Genomic DNA, 27,095 nt, shown 5'->3' with positions numbered 1-27,095 from the left:
TGCCATTTTGTTATTTGTGTTCCTGGTCTTCCTTAGTTAGGTTGTTTTTCTCTTTCTTCTGTTTAAAGAAGCCCTTTTAACATTTCCTGCAATGCTGGAATGGTGGTAATGAATTCCTTTAGCTTATTCTTTTCTGGGAAGCTCTTTCTCTCTCCTTCAATTTTAAATGATAACCTTGCTGGATAAAGCAATCTAGGTTGTGGGCCTTTGTTTTTCATCACTTTAAAAACCTGGCAGGGGCTTTTTATAGTCCCTGAGTGCCCCCTACTGGCAGTAGGTCAACCAGCAGGGTTGGGGGCCCAGCTGGGATGGGACGGAGGAGCACAGGGCCTAAGGGGGCGGACACAGGGCTGAGCCCCTTCTCACCCCCTCCAGTTCTCCGTGGACATAGACTCTGAGCTGGCGGAGGAGCTGCCAACCGAGATCGAGCTGTGGATGGTGCTTGTGGCCGTGGGCACTGGGCTGCTGCTGCTGGGACTCATCATCCTCCTGCTGTGGAAGGTTAAGACCACAGCCCTACACCCAGACTCCTACTCTAGGACCTCCTGCCAGCAGACCCTCAGTGACTCTCCCTTCATCCCATTCCTCACTTCCATTTGTCCCCCACCCTTCCCCTATGTCCTCCTTCCTTCTCCCCAGCTTCCAGTCTTACCCCCTGCCCATGCTCACCTCACCCACTGGGATGAGGCGAGGGGGAACTTGCAAGCCGGAAAGGGGAACCCAGGAACTCTGGCTTCTGGCCATAACACCCAGCTGGGGCTGGGACCTAGGCCTCCAGGCTCCCCAGCCCTAAGCCCCAGTCCACGAGTGCTGCTGGCAAGGACCCCACCCCACCCCCCAGCTCTCCTGATGGCCCCTCCCCACCTCCTCCCCTCCACAGTGCGGCTTCTTCAAGCGAGCCCGCACTCGTGCCCTGTATGAAGCTAAGAGACAAAAGGCGGAGATGAAGAGCCAGCCATCAGAGACAGAGAGGCTGACCGAGGACTACTGAGGGGGCAGCCCCTACCCCCGGCCCACCTGGGTAACAAGGCCTCCGGGCTCTCTTCCCCGAGCCCCTCAGCTGGCCCGGGCCTTTGACTCTGTCCTATCTGCTCCTCTTCCTTTATGGGTTCACTCTGTCCCCAGCACCATCCCAAAGAGCAGGCCACTCTGCCTCCCCTCCATGCCCTGGGAGAGCTCAGGGTATCTGCTCTCACTAGCCTCCCCACTGAGCCCTTCGAGGACTTGTGGCCCCAAGAGGAAGCCCTAAAACCCTCCCTATGGTCCCTTTGCTTTATGGGGATTGGAAAAGGGTCAAGACCAAGGCTAGGCCCCATCTCTGTAATTCACAAGGCAAATTCCCAGAGTGCTTCTATACTCCCATTTCCACCTTCAGGGAAGGAGGGGACTAGTAGAGCCCTTCCTCCTGGGAACCAGCACTTTTCCTCCTGGGAGCCCCCTCCAGGGTAACAAACTGACCCTTCCCACATTGTGGTCAGGGTAGACCACCACCCTTCCTCGCCATTCCATCAGCAATCTCGGTGGCTGTCCCGCTGCTTCCATCTGCCTCTCCCTCTCCTCTCTGCCTTCCTCAATGCCTCCTTCCTCTGGGGTCTGGGGGTGGGAACCTCTTCCTCTCTGTCTCAGCGCAGAGAGATGGCATGTGTTTGGATCAGGGGTCCTAGCTTTGAGGACCTCTAGGTGGGGGGGGGGCTGGGCACATCTTCCCACTGGCTCGAGAGCTGGACGCTGATGCCCTTCCTCTTTTTCTCTCAACTCCAGTGTGACTTCTTTAAGCGGACCCGCTATTACCGGATAATGCCCAAGTATCATGCGGTGCGGATCCGGGAGGAGGAGCGCTACCCACCTCCAGGAAGGACCGTGCCCACCAAGAAGCACTGGGTGACCAGCTGGCATACTTGGGACCGATACTACTGATGTCCTCTCTGATCCCACCCTTGCGCCCCCAGTGTCCCGTTTTTCTATTTATCATAAGTTATGCCCCAACAGTCCACAGGGGCCACTGCCTTTGGCTGGCACCAGCAGGCTCAGGCACACATATCTCTGAGCACACGCACGTGCTGTCTGGCCACGAGCTTCTCCCCACAGGAGGGCTGGGGCCATGGACCTTGCTATGCCGAGCACACCGCCTTGTGTCCTGGACACATGTGGGTCCCGCTGCTTGTGGACTGTGCCTGTGCACCACAGATAATGTATGGACATGTGTGTCCCAGTCTCTTCCTGTGCTAAAACCAAGCCAAAGGCCCTCTGCTAGAGCCAGGGGGAAAAGGTCCCCAATGTGGTGACACCTCCCCCGTTCACACTGGACCCATCTCGAGCCATAGTCGCTGGATGGACTCTGCTCTCAAGATTAAAACTACTGACAGCAAACAGCCCATTAGGCCCTCAGCTGTAGTCCCATGCCAGAGAACATGGGGTCTGCCTGAGGTTGTTTAAAGGGGGAGTTTGCAGGACCTGGCATACTTGGACACAAGAGCAAAATGAACTAGAAAGCAGGTCCCCAGGATGGCTTTCTTTAACGGATCGCTGTGAAACCTCTCTCCTCACCCACAGCATGCACTAGCAAGGGAATGTAGCCTGAAGGAACAAAGGTGAATAAGCCACTAGACAGCCTGGACATGCTGTGCTGGGCCCTCCCTGGGAGCATGATGGAATCCTTAACAGAGGAGGGGACTGATCCCGGACCAAGGAGATGTTGGAAGGATACCGAGGAAATACCATTTCTCACCCACCACTCCCATTCCAACCTCCGAAGGGCCTGGAGAGAACCCCACAAGATCACAGAGGGAGCGACGTTTGAATGTAGGACAGGGAGGGAGCCCCATCCCTGCCCCATGGGCCAGGCCCCACTCTGTCCCCACCAACCATGGGTTGGGGGCCTAGAAGTGGAGTTCTTGACTGTCCTTGGCCTTCATCACCAGTTGGCTCTGCCTTCTCCCCCACGGACCCATTCTGGAAGTTGAAGCTGATTCCAGAACCCCACTCCTGCCCCCTGCCTGTTAGCAGGCTCCCTTCCCCCCTTCCATGGTACTGTAGCAGGGGAGCTCCTCCCCCTCCTTGTGCCTTCTTTGTATATAGGCTTCTCACATCAAACAATAAACAGCTCCCAGTTTGTACGCACTGCATCTGCCTCCAACCCCCCTACCCCTTACCAACCCCATTCAGTCGGATGGGTAATGACAGCTAGCTGACCCCCAGGTAGACAGAGCCTGGTGCATGGGTCTTAGAGTTTGGGAGGGCGAAAATCTATGGGGGAGATACCTGCCCCTGCTCTCAGGGACACCCCAGTCTAAGGGCTGGTCATAGGGAAGTGAAATGCAGAACAAGATGAGGGGAAAGACCTGAGGAAACTGGATGGAATCCAAAGTGGCTTCTTGGTGGCCAGCGAGCTGGCCCTGGGCAGGGAGAAGGAGAGAGGTGGTGATATGCAGGGACTGGAGAGGCAGCGAGTTACTTTGCTGTAGAAACAGGTAGTCCTGGATAATGGTGGAGGGAGGCTGGGTGCAACGGTGAAAAGCCAAGAGCCCTTATCTGGTGGCTAGATTCAGATAAGAACCTGCTTTTCTGCCTCAATTTCCCCATCACCACCTATAGGCACCACGATGAGTAGATATTCAGAGGGTGAACCAGTGACCCAAAGCTGGAAGGACTGAACGGTCATAGTATCCATTCCCCAGCCTCCAGCCAGGGGTGCCTGGAGCCGTAGTCATGGTAGCTCCGCCAAAGGTGCTTCAGTACTGAGCTGCCATATTCCACAGCATTGGATTAAGCCCTCCACTTCCTCCTCTATGCTAAGGTGGTCCCCTCCACACAGGCCTAGGGAATGGAGCAAGGCTGCTTTCCCCATGACTTCTTAGTCCTAAATTGTGGCACAGGTCCCTCTCTGTTCATTGTCCCCAAGGCTGTGACCTTTGACAAGACTTCACTGAAGGCTAGATTTTACTACCCAGAGAAGCCTAGAGGCAGGTCCTTGATTCAGCTCCTCTGGGAGCCCACAGACCCAGGCCATTCTGGGAGCTGCTCCTGATGTCTCCCTGTGTATCTCCCAGGCTGCCTGCCCTCCATCCCCTGCACCAGAGCCCACCTCACACAGAGGCTAGGGCCCAGCCCCACCCTCTTTCTGTGCTGGAATTTGACCCTTCCCAGGTTGATTGACAGTGGAATATCCAATTCCTCTAGGAAACTCCCAGCCCCTGCCCAGAGCACTCAAAAACAGTCATCAGAGGCCTGTTTGTTTTCCAGAATCTGGGTTATTCACTTGGTTGGCAATAAAACACCACATCAAAGTCCAGCTCAGGCTGAGTTCAGCTTGGTCCAGTCCTTTGCAACCACCTCCTGCTTAAGAAAAAGGTGGGATCTACACATCCTTCTGGCCTGCTTCAGTCTCCTGTGAGCCTGTGAGCAGCTGCTTGGATGAGAACACACAGTCTCTCTCTCTCTCTCTCTCTCTCTCTCTCTCTCTCTCTCTCACACACACACACACACACACACACACACACACACACACACACACACACACGAGAATCAGTCATTTTCACGACTGGTGCAGCTACATTTTTATGAAAGAAACATAATGGCAGAAATGCAACAATGTCCACTTTCTGCAAAAAGACCCTTTGTAATACCAAGCTTGAGCTCCTTGGAGCTGCAGAACCTCCCAGCTCTCCCAGAAGAGGGTCTTGGCTCTTGTATTACTAAAAGGACCCAAAAGGAGGTTCTCCCCCTTCTGGGCACATGGCAGGATTACACTTCCAGGGCCCTCCTGGTTGCATGAGGCGATGTGACTAATTCTAGCCAATGAGTTGTGAGCATGAGGGAAGTGCATCAATTCCCTGAGACAGTGAATTGCTGGATGAGACTCTCCCAGTTCTGCATTCCCTGCCTCTGCTGCTATGGAGGCCTGTATTGAGATAAAACTTCTGTCAGTCTGAGTCCCTGAGAGGCCCCCAGCAACCCGTGCTGTATATGTAGTAAGAAATTTGGGGATTTGAGGGGTTCTGTTACCTCAGTATTACCTAACCTAGCTGACCAATCCACCACTCCACGCCACTCCCATTACCACCAATCTCTGCAGAAGGAATTGTAATCCAAGCACAGAGCCCACATGGTGGAAGTCCAGCTCTAAGGGGAGGATCATGGGAAATCTCGTTCCCACTCCTACACCTAGCCTCAGAGGTTATAGCCTTTTCCTTGTGACTTTAATTTTGACAATAATAGTAATAGCTGCCATTTATTGTTTATTTACTATGTGCACAGGGCCAGGCCTTTTACGTCTATCAGTAGTATCCCAGATACTCTTCCAGGCAACTTGAAGATTTCATTCACCAACATCATCAGTGACCTAATTGCTAGCTGGATGGATGTTTGGTGATCCCCTCTGATACCTCTGTGTCTCCCTGGTGACCCCAACTTATTTTTTTCACCCTGTTTGCCCTTCTATGTGTCAGATGCTGTGCCTGGGGCTGGAGACAGAGCAGTCAATAAGACAGACACAGCCCCACCCACGTGGAGCATAAAGTCTTGTGCGTCAGACAAATGAGTTGGCAGATGATTACCACTCAGTGTGACAAGAGCTAAAATGGTGCTAAGATCAGGAGGTCTAAGGAGCCCCTGAAGGGAGCTCATAGCCCAGACCAGTAGGATCAGTGACCTGAAGAATGGGAAGGTGAAGATGAGCAGAAAGAACAATCCAGGCAGAAGAGATGGCATTTGCAGTGGCTTGGAGAGTGGGGGCTGGCTCGAGGCAGTAGAAATGTGGCTGGGAGTTGAGCAGGGGACTATGGAAAGACGAGGCTGGAGAGTTAAGCCAAAGCAGACCATGTGAGAACTCAAAACGCTCCAGTAAGAAGTGGGGAGCTATTGAAAGACTGTGAGCAAGGGACGTAACAAGTTCAGATTTGCAGTTGAGAAGGATTCCTGAGCTTCAGTTTCCTCCTCTATAAAACAGGGATAATAATAGCACAATAGAGCTGTCTAGAGAATTAAATGCGAAAAACGCATGCAAACTGCCTGGCCCATAGGTTATTATTCATTCAGCTAAGAGTCCCTTCCACTGTGAAGTCTTACACACAGCTCCAACTTGGCTATAATCATATTCTGTTACAACTATTTAATTGTTTACGTATGAAGCGATCTCCCAAACAGAAATAAAATGATTGAGGGAAAAGACCATGTCTTAATCCTGTCTGTTTCCTGTTCCCAGCACAAAGCCTAGCACATATGAGGCACTTGGCAAGTACAGGTCAAGGACTGAACAGTGAAAGAGCAAAAACATCAAAGGCGCCAGTGGGGGCGGGCGGGGATGGAGGACAGGACTTACCACGTCCGACGCAAGAGGGCGCGCTACGTTTCTACCAGAGAGCCGGGGCTGCTGGGGAAGGGAGGGCTTCCCGGGAGGGCTTCCCGGCCCCCAGCACAAATCACCTTTTCTGGGACCTTTTCTCCAGGGAAGCCCAGCGTGGAGAAGGTTGCTTTCTCAGGTGAAGCGAGCTAGGGAATAATAAAAGTGTTTTGAAAACTGCACTCGTAGCACTGATGGCAGGGGCTGCCTCCATCACTGCTAGTCGTTATGGTTTTGACGTTGGGTGTTTTTCAACTGGAAAAGCGTTTTCCTGAATTACTTGGATCCCTGTGAAAGTGGGTGGGCTGCACGTCTATATGAGGGATTATATGGGCTTACATCTTGATCCCGAAGTTTGCAAACATTCAGTCACTGTCATCCGGACTGGGAACCCCCTGTGGGAGAGCAGGTAGGGATCAGAACAGGTGACACAGGCTCCTCTGCGAGGACAGGAATTCGTAGAGAGCTACCTGGGCAATTTCAGGGAAGGCAAGTGACAAAGAGTTTCGGGAAGCGAGCGGGGAAAGGAAGAAGTGGGAAAGGAGGAGGGATAACGGCCCTTTGGGACGGACGGATTAACCCGGGTTGGGCCCAGAGGGGAACCGGGCTGAGTGATGCGGGAGGGGCGGGAGGCAGGCTCCCCGCGCCGCTTGGCGAAAACAACAGGCCGCCCCAAGTGAACGCGGGTTAAAGGGGAGGGGGTCGCGGGGGAAGCCACGTGCCGGCGCTGGAGGCTATTGGCTGTTCCGGAGTTGTTTGTGAGCAGCCATTGGCCGCGTCGGGGCGCCGCCTCCAGCCGATTGGCCGGGGCTTGGAGGACGGCCAGGGCTAGGGAGGGCCGGAGACTGCTGAATCTCGGCGCAGGGCCTGGCTGGGCCGAGCCGAGCTCTAGGGCTGCCCGCGCCGGAACCGGAGCCCGAACCCGAGCCACGGTGCCGCCGCCATGCGCTGGGTCCGCGCGCTGCTGAAGAATGCGTCCCTGGCAGGGGCGCCCAAGTACATCGAGCACTTCAGCAAGTTCTCCCCGTCCCCGCTGTCCATGAAGCAGTTTCTAGACTTCGGTACGGAGTGGGCGGGGGCAAGTGGCCATGGGGACCCGCGGGGGCCTGAGTGGGGCTAATGCAGGGGCCCCGGCCAGTTACTGAGAAGAGAAGCCCAGAGGGACAGGGAAGGGTTGCTTGGAGGGGTACTGGCAGGAAAGGGTTAACAGGGAGGTAGCCACCGCTGTGCCTGAAAGGGTTATGGGTACCCCGGCTGAAGACTCCCCTGGACTATTAATGGGACGTGGGGGTGGGGGCGATGGACGACACTGAGAAGGAAGGGTCCAAGATGTCTTCCTGGGCTTTGTGAAGGGTCTTGAAGAGTCATCCCGGCATAAAGGGTCCTGGTGACAAGATCTTAAGAGTGGGAGACAGAGGAAATGGGGGCGGGGGATGCTGGTGAAAGTAACAAGGCAGTGTTGGGAGGTGCATCCATTTGGAAGGAGACCTGAGCTGGGCACTGGGGAAGGGGCTCTTTCAGATACCCACAGGAGAGAGGCCCTGACCAGTATACATACACCCATGGAAGGAGCTGGCCTCAAGCTGTCCCAGTGGGCAAAGACACTTGAAGATCAAATCCCCTCCGGCCTGGCTACCTGTCCCCAATTGCGCAGGGTCCCAGGGCACCATGAAATGGAGTCAGGCAGCTTGTACCCAACCTTGGCTGCCCCTGGGTTCCTAGGCCAGGATCACCCACCACCAGCGTTCTGGGGGTGGCTCTGGAGCAGGGGCAAGGCTGTGCCAACGTGGTGGCTGAAACAAACATTGTGTGGGCCCTGTCTGGCCATGCGATATTTACATGGTGCCAGCTGGGGATTAGGAGAGGGTGCCCAGGGCTCTTAAGTGCCCAGGATCTGGTTACAGCTGCGTCACTGATGGGAGGGGGTGGGGAGGCGGCAGCCAGGATGCAGAGCACCTGTTCTCCAGGACTTGGCTGCCTGCCCCCTGCCCTATTTGGGCTTCCCCCATGTAGGAAAGCCTCCTGTGCCCATTCCCTGTCCCCAGCAGCTGTTCAGTCCAGACTGGACCCCAATTACAGAAATGTCACAGCTGGGAGGGGCTCACAGTAAAGTCTGGTCCACTTGTAGTACAGTGGGGGAAACTGAGACCTTTAGAAAGATGGTGACATGTCCTGGATGACAGGGTTGGAAGCAGAACCTGGACTAGAACCTAGGTCTCCTGACTCTAGCTGTGGCCTCATTCAGCCCTCCACCCTCTCTTCATCTTGAAGCCAGGCCAAGGACCAAAGTATTTGGGTTACCATCCTTTGGCTCTGTCTGCCTCACAGGTGGGTGGGTATTAATGCGGGGGCAGCTCTACATAGTCATCAAGACCAGCCTGGATGAATAAGGGCTGGGCCAGAGATGATATTGGAAGCCTGCCGCCATGGTGGTCCAGGTATAGCTTTCTTCAGCCAGAGCCCAGCCCTGGGAAGGGATGGTTTTCCTAGGCTGCTCTGTCCCTCTGGATCAACTTTCCAAAGTGAGTGTGTGCTAGGAGGAAAAGAAAAAGATGAAGTGAGGTAACTTAGGCCAGAGGCAGCTCGAGCGGGGGCCTCGAAGTGGCCCTGCCCCCTGTGATTAAAGGAGACCAGGGTTCAGCTAGAGGTGAGGAGAGGATGCAACCCCCGGAGGGATAGGCAGGGTGGTGGAGAGGAGGTTGGAGCACTTCAAGGTATTGAGGGAGCTGCCTGCTCTGTGACTCTGGTCACTTCTCCTCTGAACCCTCAGGAAACGAAGGATTTAATCAAGCTGACCCCTGAGCTGTCCTCTGGCTCCGATGGTTAGTGGCCCTGTGGGCTCACCTGAGCATTCTGTCCCACCAGGGTCCAGCAATGCCTGTGAGAAAACTTCATTCACCTTCCTCAGGCAGGAGCTGCCTGTGCGCCTGGCCAACATCATGAAAGAGATCAACCTGCTTCCTGACCGGGTGCTGAGCACACCCTCGGTGCAGCTGGTGCAGAGCTGGTAAGACCCCTGGCGAGGTCCCTGCACCTCCCACTCCATCGTCGGATTCCCTGGGCTCAGAGATGGAGTCTCTACACTCTCAGAAGCCTTGAGGGAGGTGGGGACAGAGGGGAGGTACAGAGACTCCGGGAGGCTGGGGAGTTGCCCAAGGACAAGCAGAATGCTAGGCCAGAGCACGGACTAAGATCAAGCTCTTAGTCTCTGTGTCTGTGGGACAGCCCTATACTTACCACACTCCTTTCTCTGGAAATTCCTGACCCACCTAGGAAATTGTTTTCACAGCCAAAGCCCCAAACCAGGCTAGTGTCAGCATTGACTCCCAGCCCTGGTCCTGAAAACCTAACACCTCAGGGTTAATATTTACTTGGAGCAACTTTGTGGAAACAGAGAAACAGGAAGAAGCAAATCTTCACATCATGTAATCTGAGCTACAAGTCAGACTATTCGGATGTCAGAAAACACTCAAATAGACACAGGACCTACCCCCAAAGAGCTCTGGAGGACAAAGAGCAAAAGTTTATTGCACAGAGCAAATAGAAGCAGAGGAAAATCCTCAGTCAAGTTCACTTAAGAACTCGGTCCAGGGTTAAGTAACTGGATGACATTAGCCCATAGCCAGTCACATGAAGAATAAACAAGTTTACTCTGTAACTGGTCATGTAAGTGGATAATCATGGTTGGTTATCAGTGGCACCTACACAGAAATCTTGTCCTAGTTCTGCCTGTGGTTTCCTTTTGGGGTCAGGAGCACCAGACAGACGTTGACCCAGGAGCCCTCGATCTCAGGGGCAGGGATGGGGGGGAGGGAATGAAAGAGGGCGAACTAAGTGCTGTGTAGACAGTGGTAGGAGCAGTGAGCTACTGAAGAATTAGTTTTATTTAAATTAACCCTCAGTTGGGCCCAACTGGTCTCACAGATTCATTGCACACAATTTTTCAAATATCTAACAGTTAAGTATCGTGACTCATTGCTTCCGTATCTCCCCCGTCTACCATAACCTCTCGCCAGTCGTGTTTGTGACTTAGTAAAGGCATATTTCATAGTGGCATCTCTGTGTGCAGTGAATCCATGAGATCACTTGCACCGGACAAAGGGTTAGAATCAAAGTATTATTTAAAAGTAACATGGATTGGTGTCTTTTGTCTTCGTTGCGGAAGTGTAACATGTTCCCTTTGACATTTGGAAAACAGAAAAGTAAATAGAAGAGAATGCCAACTACTGCCCTCCACATAACCAAACACTGTTAAGCCTTCATAAAGTTTTGTTGATGCCCTTCCAGCGTTTTTTCTATGCATGAATCTGCATATGCGTGACTTATTTTAATTAAATGAGATATGGGAAGGAAAGTGTTTTGTACAAGGCCAGGCACATAGTCAGTGTACAATGAATGTTAGTTGAATCAGAAAGTTGTGTGGAAGTTGAAATGGATGCATAGAGAAGATGGTGTGTCACTGGGCCTTACAGGATGCCTAGGTGAGCCTAGACTTAGAAAGAAGGGAAGGGCATTTCAGGCAAAAGCAACTGCTTTTGCAAAGGTGAGGAGGCAGGAAAGCACCTGGCTAGGGCATCCGAGAGCTTACTTTGTGGATATAGCGTTATTAGTGAAAGCTGTGAGTGAAGGTGGGATTGGAGGGGACAGAGATGATTTTCATGTAACCCAGCCAGGTCACTCCTCGCTGATCCCTGACCCTCAGAGGTCCAAGACCTCTGAGCTAACCAGCATTTCCTGCCATGGGGCAGTGTGGAAGTCGTGAGGCAGAGACAGAAGGTGCCATCTATTCTCCCTGCGCCTCCTCTGGTTCTGTCTGGCTGATTGACTTGGCTCCGTCTCCAGCTGGTTCCCGACTCCAGGATGTGGCTTCTCAGGCCCCTCCCTGGACACTGTGTTCCTGGGATAGCCAAGGGATTACAGGGAGGGTGGGGCAGGGCGCTGCTGAACTGCCCATGACACCTCTGGGTCCCTTCATAGCCCCTTGTGAAAACCAGATAAACATGTCAGGGCTTAGCCTTACTTATTCTTTCTTCTCTCAGTAATGTCAACCAACAGCAGGAGGGAATGAAGTTAGACAAGAGAGAACACTTCCCAGTGGATGATTCAGCTTAGAGGAGAGCAGGCGAAAGGATTGCTGGAGTGTCTGACACACTGAAGAGGCAGCCTGCTGAGATTGTTTCCAGAATGGGCATCAGCTGCAGCAAGAGAGACTGAGGACTGAGGGAAGAAAGGACTTCCTGACAGGGACGAGGTGGCTTTCTTGAAAGGGTGCAGACCTCCTTCTCCAGGAGAACCCCCTGCCAGCTTGGATGATGGAGGCAGTGGAGGTGGGCAGAGTTTGCGTGAGAGGAGGGGGATGACGTACCAGGGACCCTGGCAAGAGGGCCACTAGCCTCAGAGTCTGATGAATCAGGAACAAAACCTCCCCTTTGGAAAATGGGAAAGTCCTGTACAAATGCCAATAGTAGTGGTGGTGGTAATAGTTAATATGTGGTAATGGAGTTTCTACTTTGCTGGGAGAGGCGCTAGGCAGGAATCACTGTGAGCAAATGGAAAATTCCTGGTTCAAAATAAACAATAAATTATTCAACTGGACAAATTATTCAACTGTTTGGGAAGTGACTGGTGGTGGAGAGCCCTGGGTGTGGCATCAGCTTGACTTTGAGACTTGCTTTTGCTGCTTGCCAGACACTTAATCTTTGGCACACCACACGGCCTCTCAGAGCCGTGGCTTCCTCATCTGTAAAATGGGGAAGCCATGCTGTTTCTAAGGGACAGATGCCACTGCCAGATGTGAAAGTGTGGGGAACGCCATAAACACAAGCGATGTCCTGAGCTTCTGGGCCACGACATCTCCGGGCCAAAGATGATGTGATTATGACAGAGGTTCTCTTGACACGATAGTAATAACACTGATGATGATCATGAAAGCAAACATGTCCACATCTTAACTATTTAACCTTCATGACAACCTTAGGAAGTAGGCCTTGTTATTATCCCCATTTTATAGATGAGAGTGAGGTGCAGAGAAACGAAGAGCCTTGTCGGAGGTCACTCGGGTAGTCAGCAGTAGAGCTGGGATTCCAGCCAGGCTGTGTGACCCGGAGGCTGCATTCTCGAAGGGAAAGGCAGAGTGCTGCGTTCTGGGCCAGTGAACCTGGAGTCAGAGATTTCACATTGCAAGTCAGTGGGAAAGTAGGATTCCCATTATAGAATTGTGTCTGATGGCTAGTGCTGCTGGAGCACGGATGGGGTAACCTTGACTCCTCTCAGGAGAGAAAGACACCCTGAGGGAGGGTGTGGAGTTGGTCTGATGTGCTTCCAGACAACGGGAGGGGGGGGGGTTAAGGGAGAGTGACAGAATAGAATCCAATGACAGTGAGTCACTCCTGTCCCTAATAGAGTCTTTGCATGGGTTTTAGGGCGGGGGCTGGGAGGCCGTGTGGAGCACCTTCTCAGGACCCTCGCTTGCCTGTTGGCAAGATGTGTGGACCCCAAGCCCCACCTAGGAGGCCCCCCCAACCCCACCCCGCAGAAACCAGTTCTTGCTTTTGAAAAGAGTAACCACCACCATCACCACCTCGCAGGCTCCTGGCACCCAGGGCCTGCTCTGCCAGGCACGGAGCTGGGGCTTTAGCCATATCCTCCCATGGACTCCTTCAGCCATCCCTTATTTAATCTAAGCAGAAGCTAGGGACCCGCATCACCCCTTCTCAGTGCCAACTGCTGTGAACCCTATTTTATAGACGGAGACCCGAGCAGCTCAGTGGCCCCTTTGGGGCACAGCCAGCAACAGGGCCCACGCCCATCACCCCTCTGCAGAGGGGCTTCCAGATAAGACACGTCTGTCACCTCCCCCCTCCTCACACAGTGATCGCCTTGTTCACACTCCTTGTCCCCACCAGCTGTGGACACTAGCGCATGGTGCACACCCACAGGCACGCAGACTTAAACACACGCCCCCACTCACTCAGCACTCCCTCCCGCTCCCACACAAGCCTCTGCGCACCTGCCCCCCACTGCACACGCCACCATTCCAACATTACTGCCATTCTCCCTCCCTCTCTCTCTCTCTCTCTCTCTCTCTCTCTCTCTCTCTCTCTCTCTCTCTCTCTCTCTCTCTCTCTCTCTCTCTCTCTCTCTCTCTCTCTCTCTCTCTCTCCCCCTCTCTCTCTCCCTCTCTCACTGCACTCTCCACATACACTCGTATCCGCACATGCACACGTTCCCTCCGCCTCCTCTCCCAAATTCCACCCTTCTGTCTCCCAAATCCAGGGCACTGAACTGGCTAGAAAGCCCCAGAAGGCACGGTCTGGGACTTCCATGTTACTTTGGAGGTGGAGGAAGCTCCGGACCTCACCAAGGGAGCCTTGGGCGGCCTTGTTTACTGCTGAGGTTGATAGGCCAGCCTTGCTTTGGCATTATATTGGGCTCCCTGCCTGCTCTGCCTGCTGAGGGCGCAGAAACCTGGAAGGGAGGCACCTGCACTTGCACCCCTGCTTTCCGGCCTCCTGGGTCAAAGCCCAGTTCTTTCTCCAGCACTCAGGGGTGGCCAGCCCAGGAGCCAGCATGGTTGCAGCCCCAGTGTCTCTCCCTTTAGGACCAAGATCTGGCCCAAGGGTGAGATCTGGTGTGCCAGGCCCGTGGGGGGACTTCAGGGCAAGACTGGGGTCCTCGGGGAAAATTCTTCTCATCCTCTGTTCTCCCAAGAGTACCCAGGACTACTCCCCTGTGAGGGGGGCAGGCCAGGATTCTAAACCTGCTTCACAGTCCAGGAGACTGAGTCCTGAGGCTGGCAGCCCTGGGCCGACAGGTATGGGTCGAGTGCCCATTGCCCATTCATCCTGGTGCCCTTTACTGTACTTCATTGGCCATGTGACCAGGCTCCATTTCTGCCCTCGATGTTTCATTAGGCAGCCATGGAGGGGCCGTGCTAGTGGCTGGAACACTCACCCTACCCTTGGGCACTAGGACTCTGACTCGCCACCCGCGCCCCCACCACGAGAGAGAATCCCCGCCCTGCAGGTTAACCTCCTCATCTGTAAAATGGGGCTAGCAGTAGCACCCACCTCACAGGGTAATGGTGGAGGTTACAGTGGGCGAGCAGGTAAGCACGGAGCAGAGCCTTGGCACAAGATCGGTGCCTGGTGAATGCTGGCTGCCATCACCATTGACATCAGCAGCCTCACTGTTAGGACCAGTGTAGATGGTGAGCACTTGGCCATGTGGCGTAGGCATCAGGCAGACCTGGGGCGTATCACCTGGCCTCTTGGAGCTGGTTTCCTTGTCTGTAAAATGGGGGAAATACTGCAGGTCCTGAAAAACCTTGTTTCATTCAGTATCATTTCATTATAATGCTGATGAGATGCTGTAAGAACTTAACTCTTGTTTGTACCAATTAGCCTATGGTAAAATTGGTTTCGCTCTAGTCATTTTGCTTACAGCCACAGAACCTATGACAATGATAAGTGAGGACTTAGTGTACTGCGTGCTTATAAAGGCTGGGAGATGTGAGGCCCCATGTAGACTCAGAGCACAGGTGGGCGCTAATGGCCACTGTGTCAGTGGTTGTTCTCCAGGAAGACGAGGTGAGCCCTCAGGGGTGCCACTCTGTCTGCTGGGGCTGCAGGGATGGTGAGGCGGTGCTGGGGGGAAGCTGATTTCTTTTGCTCTCTGGGCTACCCCCATCAGTGATTGTGCTGCCTCCTGTGGGCGCTCTGCTGGGCCCTGGGTGGGGAGGGCAGGCAGGGCACACCAGGGCTGAGACAACCTCATCCTTGCCATTGGCAGCTGTTCAGAGCACGATGGATTAAAACGTGTGATTCAGGGCCTATGCCCAGTACAACCGGGAGGAGAATGTCACATGTTGCCTGGGAACTCAGAGGATGCACTCAGCTATTGACAATGTTTGAACCACCGTTTATAACAAGAGCAAACATTCAGAGGGCTCACTGTGTGCTAGGCACTGTGCTAATTATCACATTTAATCCTCACCAAAAAGCAGTGATAGCAGTAGGTATAAAACCCTCCCGTTTCCTGTTGTGGGAACTCAGGCCCAGAGAGGTTCCTGATTTACCCAGGGCCACACAGCTCAAAATGGAAAAGCTGGGACTGGGACCTGGCAGAACCAGCTCCGCAGCTAGCTCTCTTAACCTCTTCCCGCCTGTCCTAAGCAAGAGAAGGAAGGGCCTTTTCTAGAGCGATTGTTAGGCCCCAGGCGCCCTCCCCACTCAGGGTTCTCTGCAGCCCCTCCTTCCTGCTGGCCAGAAGTGTTTCTGCCCGAGAGGCTCAGCTCTCTGGCCTTCCTCAGGAGAACAAGCTGTGAGCTGAACATAGAGACAGGGATACAGTGGGTGTCCTGGCTCAGGGGCAGGGGACAGCGGCTCCAGGTTGGTGGCACCTGCTGCCACAGGTAGGTCTGACTCCCTTGCAGAAGGAGCCCCCTGCTGTCCTGGAGGTCAGGGTTTCCCAGTGCTCCCAGCTCTTTCTAGTTCCTGGGTAAGCTGGCCTCCTGACCAGGCCTGCAGACGGAGGGGCAGCAGCGTGCTGCCCCTTCCTGCTGGGCCCTGTGGGGTAGAGGGAGCTCTTGGGCTTGTCAGAGCCGGGTCTGCACACCCCACCCCCAGGTCCTTCCATCCACCCTTTAATCCAGTTCCCTGGGCAGATTGCACAGCAGTGGGTGCCTGGCTCAGACCTGCCCAGCCCGGAGTCGGGAGTATGAAGCTGTCATCCTCCCCACTGAGTCCCCCCCCCCCCCCCCAATTTATGGGAGCCCTGGGCTGGCCACTCTGTCAGCTGTGCCCACGGCATCAGCAGCCCGCGGGACAGATAGTAAGATCTGTTTCCATGATGGGGCTCAGGGAGGTTGAGTGACGCCCCAGCTCCCTCTCAGCCGGCCCTCGATCAAGCCTCCCCTGCCCCATCTGGGCCTTAGTCTTCTAGTCGTTGAGACACTGTGGATGGGATGGTCTCCAAGGCCCTTCTAAGAGTCCTATTTCAGGATTCCAAAACAAAGGTGCTCTAAGGGGGACCAACACATTAGAGGTTTTCTTGCATAACTCACTGTTGTCAGAAAGACTCATGTACATATGACCTGGAGTGAGAATTCGTGATGCACCTTGTCACCCGGCACAGCTTTGTGTGGTGCCCACAGGAGTTGGCCCACAGGAGCTGAGTCAGGTGGGAAAGGGGCCCAGGCTGGAGCTGAGGCAATGTCCTCCCCCTCCCCGCCGTGCACAGGTATGTCCAGAGTCTCCTGGACATCATGGAGTTCCTGGACAGGGACCCTGAAGACCAACGTACCCTGAGCCAGTAAGTGAGGGCCCTGGATGGGGTCAGGAGGGCAGGTGTAGGTGAGTGGCATCTGCTGCAGTCATAGACCTGGGGGCAGAAGTGCCACAGCATGGAAGAAATGACCCCTGCCCTCAGGGATATCCAGTCTGAGTGGGGAGACACCCCTGTCCTCGGTGTGCCCTGAGTCTGTTGGGGGATCCAGGCCCTGCCCCTGGGGAGTCCCTAGGCCTGTCAGGCAGGCAGTGGGAGAGTCAGGGTGGGCTTTGGGAGGAACAGGGAGGGCGCTACATGTCCACTGTAGGGTCCGGAAGATCAAGTGGGTGAAGATACCGTGGAGAGGAGGTCAGAAGCAGGGGAAAGTCTGAGAGTGTCCCCAGGGCTGGGCCTGGGTGGGGGCCACCATCAGCCCTCCCTTGCAGGTTCACGGAGGCCCTGGTCACCATTCGGAACCGCCACAACGATGTGGTGCCCACCATGGCGCAGGGCGTGCTTGAGTACAAGGACACCTATGGCGATGACCCCGTGTCCAACCAGAACATCCAGTACTTCCTGGACCGTTTCTACCTCAGCCGTATCTCCATCCGCATGCTCATCAACCAGCACAGTGAGCCGGGCGGGCGGTCAATGTCAACATGCGTGAAATTCATCATTTTAACTCTTTACGGAATGCAAAATTATGTCACCTCCTTAAAAAGTGTTCGGTGTAGTATACATAGCTCATTGGAGGGGTGGAGGTTAGAGGAGAGGGTGGGGGGGTGTAACTTCAGGGTCAGAGGCGTTAGAAATAAGAGGTGGAGAGTGGAGAGCTCTGGGGAAGAGGGAGAGGGAGGCAGGCTCTGCGGCCCTGCCAGCAGCCCCCTCCTTCCTACCTGCAGCCCTGATCTTTGATGGCAGCACCAACCCAGCTCACCCCAAACACATTGGCAGCATTGACCCCAACTGCAGTGTCTCTGAGGTGGTGAAAGGTAAGCTCTCCCCACTGTGCCTGGTGCACAGAGGAGCCCTCCTGACCCCTCCAAGCTTACCTGGCCAGAGGGTGAACCATTCCCCAGTGGGTGGGGGCCACGACCCTATGGGTTTGAAGTTGGTAATGCCCAGCGTCAGGGCCAAGAGTACTGCCTGTTGGGTGGGCCACCTCATTCCCCGAATGGCCCCTCTGTTCTCTCAGATGCCTATGACATGGCCAAGCTCCTGTGTGACAAGTATTACATGGCCTCACCTGACCTGGAGATCCAGGAAATTGGCGGTGAGTGAACAAGGCTGTGTGTGCATGTGTGTGTGTGTCCCCCAAGGCTGGGGACGTGGGAGAGCAAGGTGAGTTGGGGAGTTAGGAGATGAACTATAATCTGGATAAGGGAGAAGCAGAGCTGTTACTGCTTGCTTTATTTATTTATTTATTTGTTTGTTTGTTTATTTGTTTATTTGATAAATATTTATTGAGCAGTAAACACAGCAGGCAAGATCCCTGTTCTCATGGAGCTTACATCCTTTGTGCTGGGGAATGGGGTTGAGGAATGGGACCTTTGACCAGTGAGCAAATAATAAACAAGATACTTTCAGATCTTGAGAAGCGACGGGAAGGAAATGCAATGGGATAACATGACAGTGATGGAAAAGAGCAAGGGATTAGATGGGGCATCAGTTTGGCTGCCTTCCCGGAATCCAAATAACAGTGGCTTAATTATGAGAGAGGTTTCCCTCTCTCCAACCCGGAGAAGGGGAAAAGGGATGTGGAAGGCAGCGCCCAGGAGTCGGTTGAACACATCACTTCCCTAAGTCACCTGGCTACCCCAGCTGCAAGGGAGGCTGAGAATTTAGTCTCTAATCGGACAGCCATATGCCAGGTAAAATGTTGTGGGAGGAGGTATCACTGAAAGAAGGGAAGAATGGATCCAAGAGGACAGTGACAGGGGTCCTACTTGGGATAGGGTGATCAAGGATCAGAAGGACCAGTATGGTGGGGCTGGGAGAGTGCAGGGGTGATGGGCTGGAGAGAGAAGTCGGGGCATGCAAGGCCCAGGGGGCTGTGGACGGGAGCTGGGATTTTGTGTGCAGCAGAGTCATTGGAGGGTTTGAAGCACCGGTGGTGAGAGGATCTGATGACTTGCATTCTAATGATATTTAGAGGTTAGAGAAGGTAGGAGAGGACACAGGAAGACCAGCTGAGAGGTCACTGCAGGAAGCCAGGCGAGGGGAGGAGAAGGCATCAGAGATGAAAAGAAGGGGGTGGATTTGATAAATATCTTGGAGACAGAGGTGTCAGGGCTTGCTGATGAGCCAGGGGTACAGGAAAGAGGAAGATGGGGAACTGGAAGTTACCTCTACCTTCCCCATCACCCACCTGCTCGTCAGCCACGCCCAGCCTGTGTGCCGGGAACCTGAGGGGTTCCATGCCCTGTACCTGGAAGTCGCCCTGCCCACATCCTAATATTTCATTAAGGCCCAGTTCAAGTTCAACTCCTCCCAAAAGCCTTCCCAGACCTCCCAGAGAAGACAGGCACCCACTTGCCCCGGGTATACCTCTGTTATTGCACTGTTCGAATTACTTGGGGACAGAGACCAAAGGGCAGACACAGGCCACTTTACTTCAGTATCCCCAGGGTCAAACCCAGGGCTTGGCACACAGCTCGGGTACAACACCTAATGTGAAAGTCAGGTGTAGACTTGAATTTCCGAGAGGGTAGGGCTGAATTTTATTCATCTTTGTATCCCCACTGCCCAGCACAGGGCCTGAGATTCCTTCATCCATTGATCCATTGCACGTGTGTTGAGCTCCTGTTACCTACCTACAGAGCTCTGTGCCTGGTACCAGGCAAAAACGCTTACTCCCTAACACCAAGAAACCCTCCAGGCTAGAGTGATTCTTGGGAAGCAGGGTGCTGTGTCAGAATCACCTGGGCAGTACCCCTCTCCCACTGGGTGAAAAAGCTTTCCAGGGGATTTGGTATCCAGGCGAATGCTGGATATAGGATAGATACTACTGTATTTTGTTGTGTATAATGTGTACTTTTTTGCCCATATTTGTGAAGGAAAAATAAGGAGGCTCATTATATATGGGTAGCACTAATTCTGTATCTATATAAATGTTTTTTTCTTTTATTTATGCTTATGAGTTAAAAGTGTAACTCTAGAAATCAATAACAATATCTGTATGCAAAATAATACCCTGGAATACGATAATCAGTTTTGTTGAACTGAGGATGAACTTGCAATGACAAAAAGTTCTTGACCTTCTATGCTGTGTAAATATCATAAATTTGTTACTGGTACATAAAATTTCTTGTACCTTGTATTTGTTCTTGTGTTTTATAATTATTTGTTACATAAAATTTATTGTACCCTAATATGTTAAAAAATAAATGCTAAAATTCCTTTATAATACAGAAAACAAGTACCTAAGTGTAAACAAATAAAAATTTGAATTAAAAATTAAAATGAAAGATTTTCCCCCCTGGAAGTTTGGGCCAAAAATGTGGGTGTGCATTATACATAGGAGTACATTATACACAGCAAAATACAGCATTTGAATGGAAGAATGATAAGTAAATGATGGAATAATGAAAGGATGGATCTGTACTCTATGAATGAATAGATAGGTGGTAAGGATATATGTTTGAACAGATGCATAGATTGAAGGACAATTGGATGATTGAATGGACACTGCCTAGAGGAATTAATAGATGTTGAATGGACATGACTGATGAATGGATGGATATTGGATGGATGGGTGGGTGGATGGATGATGGATGGACAGACGGACATTGTATAATGGATGGATACTATATGGATAGATATTGGGTTGTCGGAAAAGGCATGACATACTTTTTCTATGTTTTTCGTTGCAAAAATGCTGCATGACTTTTCCGACAACCCAATAGATGGTTGAATGGACACTGAATGAATGGATAGATGAATTAATGAAGGCTGGGTGGATGGATGAGCAGATGGATGGACAATGGATGGTGGCTGAGTGCCGAGTGTTAGAGACTGGGTGACTGATGCTGAATGGCGACCTCTTGACAATTTTCTGATCATTGATTTTGACTTCCCCAGCAGCATCCAACTCCACACAGCCAATTCACATGGTTTATGTCCCCTCTCACCTCTACCACATGCTTTTTGAACTCTTCAAGGTGAGGAATCTGGGGGATGGTCCTTTGTGGGAGGTGAGGAGCAGTTAGAGGTAGGCCTTTCTCACTTATCTCTTACCGCTTTCCCTCCACAGAATGCCATGCGAGCAACGGTGGAAAGCCATGAATCCAGCCTCACTCTCCCACCTATCAAGGTCATGGTGGCCTTGGGCGAGGAAGATCTGTCCATCAAAGTACGTGACCCTAGGGCTGGCTGAGTGGCTCAGTTGGTTAAGAGCTCACTCAAGAATGAGAGCTCTGAGCAACAGGGTTGCCGGTTCGATTCCCAGCCTGAGCTGAGCTGCCACTGAGCTGCCAACAGGTGGCAGGATGGCTCAGCTAAAAAAACAAACAAAAAAACAACAACAAAGTATGTGACCCTAGACTTTGGGAGCAGTGGGGTGGGGACTTCCCTTCTGCCAGGAGATAGGCTTGGGAAGACCCTGAGGTGAGGAAGACCAGGAGGTCAAGGATGGCAAAGGGTGGGGGCGTGTGGAAAACAGGTCTGGAGAGCCCCTGACATGTCCCATCTCCCCCAGATGAGTGACCGAGGTGGGGGTGTCCCCTTGAGGAAGATTGAGCGACTCTTCAGCTACATGTACTCCACAGCACCCACCCCCCAGCCTGGCACCGGGGGGACACCGCTGGTGAGATGGCTTCATTCCAACTCCCTTCCTGCCTCCTAAAGGATGTCCGTGACCTTTCCTTATCAAATTGTTCCTCTTCCCTATCTCTCGCTTCCTTATCTCCCTTGGTCTCTCCATTCTCAGTGTGGCTGTGTGTGATGTCAGTCCCCTCTCCTGAGTCTGGGCCTCCCTGCTCTTCATCTCTCTCCAGCCTGCACCTCCCTACCTATCTGTGGGTGTCTGTCTGTCCCCTTTCCTCAGTTCTCCCTCTCCCCTCTGTATCCCCGCAGAGTTACCACCCCTCTCTTGGCATTGTTCAGCTCATCAGCACCTCCCTGTCCATTCTCAGCGGAGTAGGCAGTCCTGGGTTTGGGAAATTGAGGCTCCCTGGCTACCAAGACCTAGCTCCCAGACTCCCTGGCTACCATGGCCTAGCTCCTCTCCCTGCCCTGCCAACTCACCCCTGCCTCCACTGTGCCTCCTCAGCCTTCCTCCCTCTCCCAGACTGATCTCTCTCATCCTCCAGCTTGCCTCAGAGCCTTCCCTTTCTTGTGTCCCCACCCACCTCAGTTCTGGGGATCCCCTGCATGGCCCCAGCTCAGCACTCCTCATTTAGCATCTTGGTTGCTGCAGCACCAGCCTCCTCATCACACTCCCTTGCTGCCCTCCTTACAGGCTGGCTTCGGGTATGGGCTTCCCATCTCCCGCCTCTATGCCAAGTACTTCCAGGGGGACCTACAGCTTTTCTCCATGGAAGGCTTTGGGACCGATGCTGTCATCTATCTCAAGGTGAGGGTCCCTGCTTGCAGAGCCCTGCTGGGGGATTTGCTGACAGATCTCGCAGGATCAGCCTGCTGTTAGGTTTCGTTTCCATTTCTCCAATCCTTTCCCAATTCCAGACTGAGAATCAGAGCAAAGCTACAGTTCCCCAGCCCCCAGATGTTCCCAACTTGGCAGGCAACTTGAGGAAGTCCATGGTCCATGACTAAGACCCCTGTTCTGGGGCCCCTTGACCTGTTAGACCCAGAAGGAAGGGGGTACCCTAGAGTATTTGTCATTCATCTCGGGGGGCGCTGGAGGCCCAGAGTGGGTGACCTTGTTCAAGGTCACAGAGCCCAATCTCCTGGCTTCCCCTCCCTGACCCAGTGAATGAGCAGCCTCCTTGAGTAGGAAGGAGCAAGACACAGGGGGACAGACCCTTTTGAGGGTCTTCCTGGGCTGGGGTTGATTGTCTCAGTCAGTATCTGGCACCTGGCTGGGCTGACATGCGGGCCACAGTCAGTGGCCACCAGAGCCCACCTTGGAGCCAGGGTGGTCACTGAGGAGTAGGCAAGGCACAGGGCAGTGGGACGTGGGGGAGGCTGAGCGCGATACTCTGCAGGCCCTGTCCACGGACTCGGTGGAGCGTCTGCCCGTCTACAACAAGTCAGCCTGGCGCCACTACCAGACCATCCAGGAGGCCGGCGACTGGTGTGTGCCCAGCACGGAGCCCAAGAACACGTCCACGTACCGTGTCAGCTAGAGGCCACCGCACTCATCTGTACTCAAAGAGGATGGACTGCTGTCTCTGGGACCGGCCACCATGGTGACCCTCCCCATTCCCCCCAGGTGGGGGGAGGCTCTCCCTGATGACCAGCTTCTGTCTCTATGGAAATCACTGCGGTGACCAGTTTGTGGTGACCCCTAAGTGCCAATCTCTGTCTCCTGGAGACCTTTAGGTGGTCTGCCCAGTGTCCAATCTCTGTGGGCGATCTCTGAGGATTGGGGGATGTCTCCACCCTGTTGGGGTGTCCCAGAGATACGTTTCCATGGCAGTCCTCTTTTCTGAGACCAGAGCTGCCACTTTTCTGCCAGGGGTCCTGGGTCCCCCTCACTGCCCCCCACAGCTTGGCCTTCCCGGCGACACCCCTGCTTGCCTTCTTCCCTTAGCTCAGGCACCCAGCCCTGGCCCCATGTCAGTGTTAGAAAGGGACTGGGTGCCCCCCAGAGCTGGGTGGTGGGTAGGGAAAGGCGTTGTACCCTCAGATCCCTAACTGAGGACCTGGTCCTGCAGCCGCTCCCTCCTCTCTGAGCTTCAGATCAAGGTTGGGAGAAAGGGAGTTTTTACCTGGAGCTCATCCCTAAAGCGGAGGAACGTAAGAGGACCCTGAGGTCAGCGCGCAGCCAAGCTGCTTGAAACCCTGTAGGTGGCCCCAGCAGTGTTTCTGCCGCCCCCCCAAGCCCTTTCCTGCATGTCTTAACATGCACATACCCACCTGCCTGCCTCACACCCACACCGTCTACCTGAGCTCCAGACCCCAACTCCCACTGTGCCCGGACACACCTGTGCCTGGGGTGGCTTTCTCCCTAGAATGCTCTGTGTACATAGCTAGTTTTATAGCTTTATAGCCCTGAATGTCCCCGCCCTTCCCCTTAGCACACAGGGGGTTAAAGTTGTGTGCTTCTCCCAGTGGCTGTGATGGTGACAGTGACATCCACAGTAAAGAGGAGATCCAATGAGAATTCAGCGTGGCTGCTTTCCTGCTGTGGGGGGGAAGGGGCGGAGAGCGACATCGACATATACAAACAAATGCAGGCAGGCTGCAGTCCCTGTGACCAGCATATGACTGGCTCAGGACACCAAGCCCAGCTAAGGGCACGACTCTGTGTACCATGAGTACAACAGCAGGCATAGCTATCCATTCAGAGCACCTGACAGCACAGTACCGAGTGACAGATGTGTCACCCCACCACACTCGGGGCACAGCACAGCCCCCTGACCCAGGCCAACCCCCCAGCTGGCACAGACAGAAAGGTCACTGGCACATCATAAGTGTTTATTGAAATAAATTGAGCACTGCGTCCCCCTTTCACATGCAGGTGGGCACCCATATAGCTCCTGATAGTTTCAAGGACCTGGGTGCCTTCCAACCTCCCCACCAGCCCCTCCACCAGGTCCAGATGGTGCTGGTGCCCCCATATCTCAGTTTCCCTCTGCAGCCCCTCTCCCAGCACAGACAGCAGGGGAGGAAAGGGCTGGGTCCCAGGGACAGGTGGCCCTCAAACCACAGGCCCTGGGCAGGAACGAGGAGTCAGCATGCACTGGGCCCTGTCCACCGCTCCAGGCAGATGGGAGGACGTAGAAGGGGCTTCTAATCAGAGGCTCCCTTGGTAACTCCGGCCAGTGCTCCAGAAGCTGGGTGAGCTAGCTGCTGGCCAGCATCAGACCTGAAAGCTCCCCTCCTCCAAGGACAGATGCTATCCGTAAGGTGATGGGATACACTCTACCCCATGGGCGCGGGGTCTGGCCCCACCTCTCCTCGTAGTCTGTGAACCAGAGCCTGCCGTCTTCGAGTTCTGGAGCCCACTGAGGCCCCACTGGGGACCAGGGCAGATGGGGAAGGGCTGGCAAACCCTTCCTGTCTAGCAGCTTCCAGGGGCCCTCCTAGATTTGCCTCTGCTTGGCTAGGGTGAGGATTCACCAGTTCAGTCCCACCTAGGCATTGGTAGGGGGTGTCCTTTGTCCCTACCAGCTCCCAAGTTTGCACTGTTTCCAAGGAGGGCTCAGGTGCTCTCTGAGAGCAGCAGGAGAAGCGGGCACAGCTTGTAGAGAGGCCCCAGGAAGGGCAGACCTGTAGGAATGTTATTTCACCATTGGAATCACAGGACAGAAGGGGAGAAGGAAGAGGAGGGTTTCATCCTCCCTTCTGAAGTCCTTGCAAAGACCATGTGGGATAACCGTGCCGCTTCCTCTGCTCTCCTGTTGAGGCAGACTGGAGTCGACCCTGAGTGCAGCTTGCTGCGGTGCCCACCAGCCTCCCTGGGAACAGAACAGCTCTCCCCACACATAGCCACCTTGGAGAGCTGGAGAGGAACAACTGCATCCACCTACTGCTGAGATGCTCAGCCACCTCTCGGAGTCCTGGCACCCTGACCCGTCTCAGGGCCTCTGGATGGCAGGCAAGCAGGCATCCTAGCTCACTGCCAACCCCAGCACCACCATGGCCTGAGGGCAGAGGGTCAGACTGACCCAGGTGCCTCTGGGCTCCTAGACTGGTTCAGCCCTGGTCTCTTTGCCCTCTTCCCATAATCTGCCACCTCCCCCAGGAACTCTGTGCCAAACAAGTCCTTGAAATCAATTTATTACTGGGCCCTCTCCCTGGGATCTCCCTTTCTGGGGAATCTGGGTCCAGACAGACTGACAGGGTGAGAGAGGGCATGTATCCCGGAGAGCGTGGGGCCAGGCCAGCCCAAGCTTGGCTCCCGGGCCCCACCTCCCTGGAGAGGCCTGTGCCCCCCATGCCTGCCTCACGCTCCCCTAGCTCTTCTTGGCCTCCTGCTCCCTGCGACGGAGCTTCTCGCGCTGTCGCGCAGCCTTCTCCTGAGCCTTGCGTTCCTTCTCAGCAGCCGCTGCCAGCTCCTTCACCTTCCGCTTCACCAGGGCCCGGTCATGCGAGCTGCTGAGCCCCAGGCTCTGGGGGAAGAATCTGAGGGTGAGGGAAAGCGCCCCAGAACCATGCCAGGTTCTTTGTGCTTCAGGTGGACCCTGTCTGGAGCTCCGCCAGCCCTCTCTGAAGTGAAGCCTCCACCTCCCTGACTTGCAGATGGGTCAGAACCCTCAGGGCAAGAATTTCAAATGGGAGTGGGTTGGGAGAGATGAGGATGGAGAGTACCAGGCCCTTTGCCCGTCCCCCTTCCCACAATCCTTGGCTCCCATTCCTCTACTCGGGATTTCAGCCTTGGCCTGCCCCTGCCCTTGCTCTGAGGCCCAGAGATGGAGAGCAACTTGCCCGAGATCACACAGCTGGTCGGTTGGCAAGGCCCCTCCTCATTGCAGACTTCCTCTCCACTCCATCTCCCAAGCAATTCAGCAGAGGGTGGGAACAGGCCAGAAACCCCAGCACAGGGATCAGAGCCCCCCAACCCTACCGCCTCCCCCGCTGATCTTCCCCTACTGCCACTGGCCTCCAAGGCTGAGAATCAGACAATGTGCTCAAGGGAGAGGCTTGCTTCCCACTATACTAGGAGACTCATCAGAGTCAAGAGTCCGATGATAGGACAGCCCTAGAGGTTAAGGTCAACCTGGAGACTTGGCCTGGAGCTTGAAGGTCAAACTGACAAATTGGGCATGAGTTTCAAGTCAGATGGGGGGACCCATGCTAGAGTGCAGACACTAGGCCAAGGGCCTTGCCTAGAGGTCAGAGGTCAGGACAGTGGCCTCAGAGGGAGTGACAAGGCAGGATGAGGGCATCCCAATCCTTGAAGTTTGCCTCAGGCTCCTGCTGGATAAGGGCTTTTCCACTCTGACCCACCTTCAGTTTGCTTCCATCCAGCTGCAATAGCTGCGGCCCGTCGACCTGCCGTGCAGCAAACTCGGCGGCATATTGCTCCAGGTTGAGGCTGTGCAGCCACTGGCCCACATGCTGACTGGTCCAGTGGTGGACAGTGGGGAGAGGTTCATCCAGGAACTGGGGTGGAAACCAAGGAGAGTGAGGGGGGGGGAAACATGGGCTGTGGCCTGCAACCTGGCAGAGGCAGAGGCCAGGGCTTGCTCACCTCATCTGAAGACTGGGACAGCGTGTGGTAGGGATAGGAACACTTGGCCTCCTGCCGGGGACCACTTGGGATCTTGGGGCTGCTGCTGGGGGGTGTGGAGTCATCACTCAGGGTGGATTCCTAGACAGGAAGGGGTGTGTGCCGCTAAGGAGAAAGCTTGCCCCCAGCCCA

The 27,095-nt window shown here is 54.2% G+C and overlaps 3 protein-coding genes across 7 annotated transcripts in view; 2 read left to right on the top strand and 1 right to left on the bottom strand.

Moving 5' to 3' along the window:
* Positions 1–3,116, top strand: part of ITGA3 (integrin subunit alpha 3) — a 32,489-nt gene extending 29,373 nt beyond the window's left edge. The window contains exons 24-26 of one of the 2 annotated variants that reach the window (XM_019638842.1): positions 376–501; positions 881–1,021; positions 1,762–1,853. In XM_019638842.1, coding sequence (XP_019494387.1) covers positions 376–501; positions 881–991 — 237 coding nt within the window. In that variant the 3' untranslated portion in view covers positions 992–1,021; positions 1,762–1,853. Of the gene's footprint in view, positions 1–375; positions 502–880; positions 1,022–1,761 lie in introns of both variants that reach the window. The other variant, XM_019638841.1, reaches the window with a different exon arrangement.
* Positions 3,117–7,108: 3,992 nt separating this feature from the next.
* PDK2 (pyruvate dehydrogenase kinase 2) lies at positions 7,109–23,891 on the top strand. 4 transcript variants are annotated; one of them, XM_019638657.1, is made up of 11 exons: positions 7,109–7,401; positions 9,206–9,347; positions 16,580–16,651; positions 17,053–17,237; positions 17,509–17,598; positions 17,802–17,879; positions 20,690–20,766; positions 20,859–20,957; positions 21,303–21,410; positions 22,065–22,178; positions 22,771–23,891. In XM_019638657.1, the coding sequence occupies exons 1-11, from the start codon at positions 7,284–7,286 to the stop codon at positions 22,909–22,911; spliced, it is 1,224 nt and encodes a 407-aa protein (XP_019494202.1). In that variant the 5' UTR covers positions 7,109–7,283; the 3' UTR covers positions 22,912–23,891. The 4 variants fall into 4 exon arrangements, with proteins under 4 accessions (XP_019494202.1, XP_019494201.1, XP_019494200.1 ...); XM_019638656.1 differs by having other exon boundaries at positions 20,687–20,766; XM_019638655.1 differs by having other exon boundaries at positions 7,170–7,401; positions 17,011–17,237.
* A 293-nt stretch (positions 23,892–24,184) lies between these two features.
* The window catches only part of SAMD14 (sterile alpha motif domain containing 14), a 23,347-nt gene continuing 20,436 nt past the window's right edge, over positions 24,185–27,095 (bottom strand). Inside the window, exons 7-9 of the mRNA XM_019638658.1 lie at positions 26,925–27,044; positions 26,681–26,836; positions 24,185–25,842 (exon numbers count right to left, since the gene is read on the bottom strand). Of these exons, the coding sequence (XP_019494203.1) occupies positions 25,687–25,842; positions 26,681–26,836; positions 26,925–27,044 (432 nt within the window). The 3' untranslated portion in view covers positions 24,185–25,686. The remainder of the gene's footprint in view (positions 25,843–26,680; positions 26,837–26,924; positions 27,045–27,095) is intronic.

This window comes from Hipposideros armiger, unplaced genomic scaffold (genome assembly GCF_001890085.2).
Source record: "Hipposideros armiger isolate ML-2016 unplaced genomic scaffold, ASM189008v1 scaffold_40, whole genome shotgun sequence".
Classification (NCBI taxonomy): domain Eukaryota; kingdom Metazoa; phylum Chordata; class Mammalia; order Chiroptera; family Hipposideridae; genus Hipposideros; species Hipposideros armiger.
This window is presented reverse-complemented; position numbering and strand designations above follow the sequence as displayed.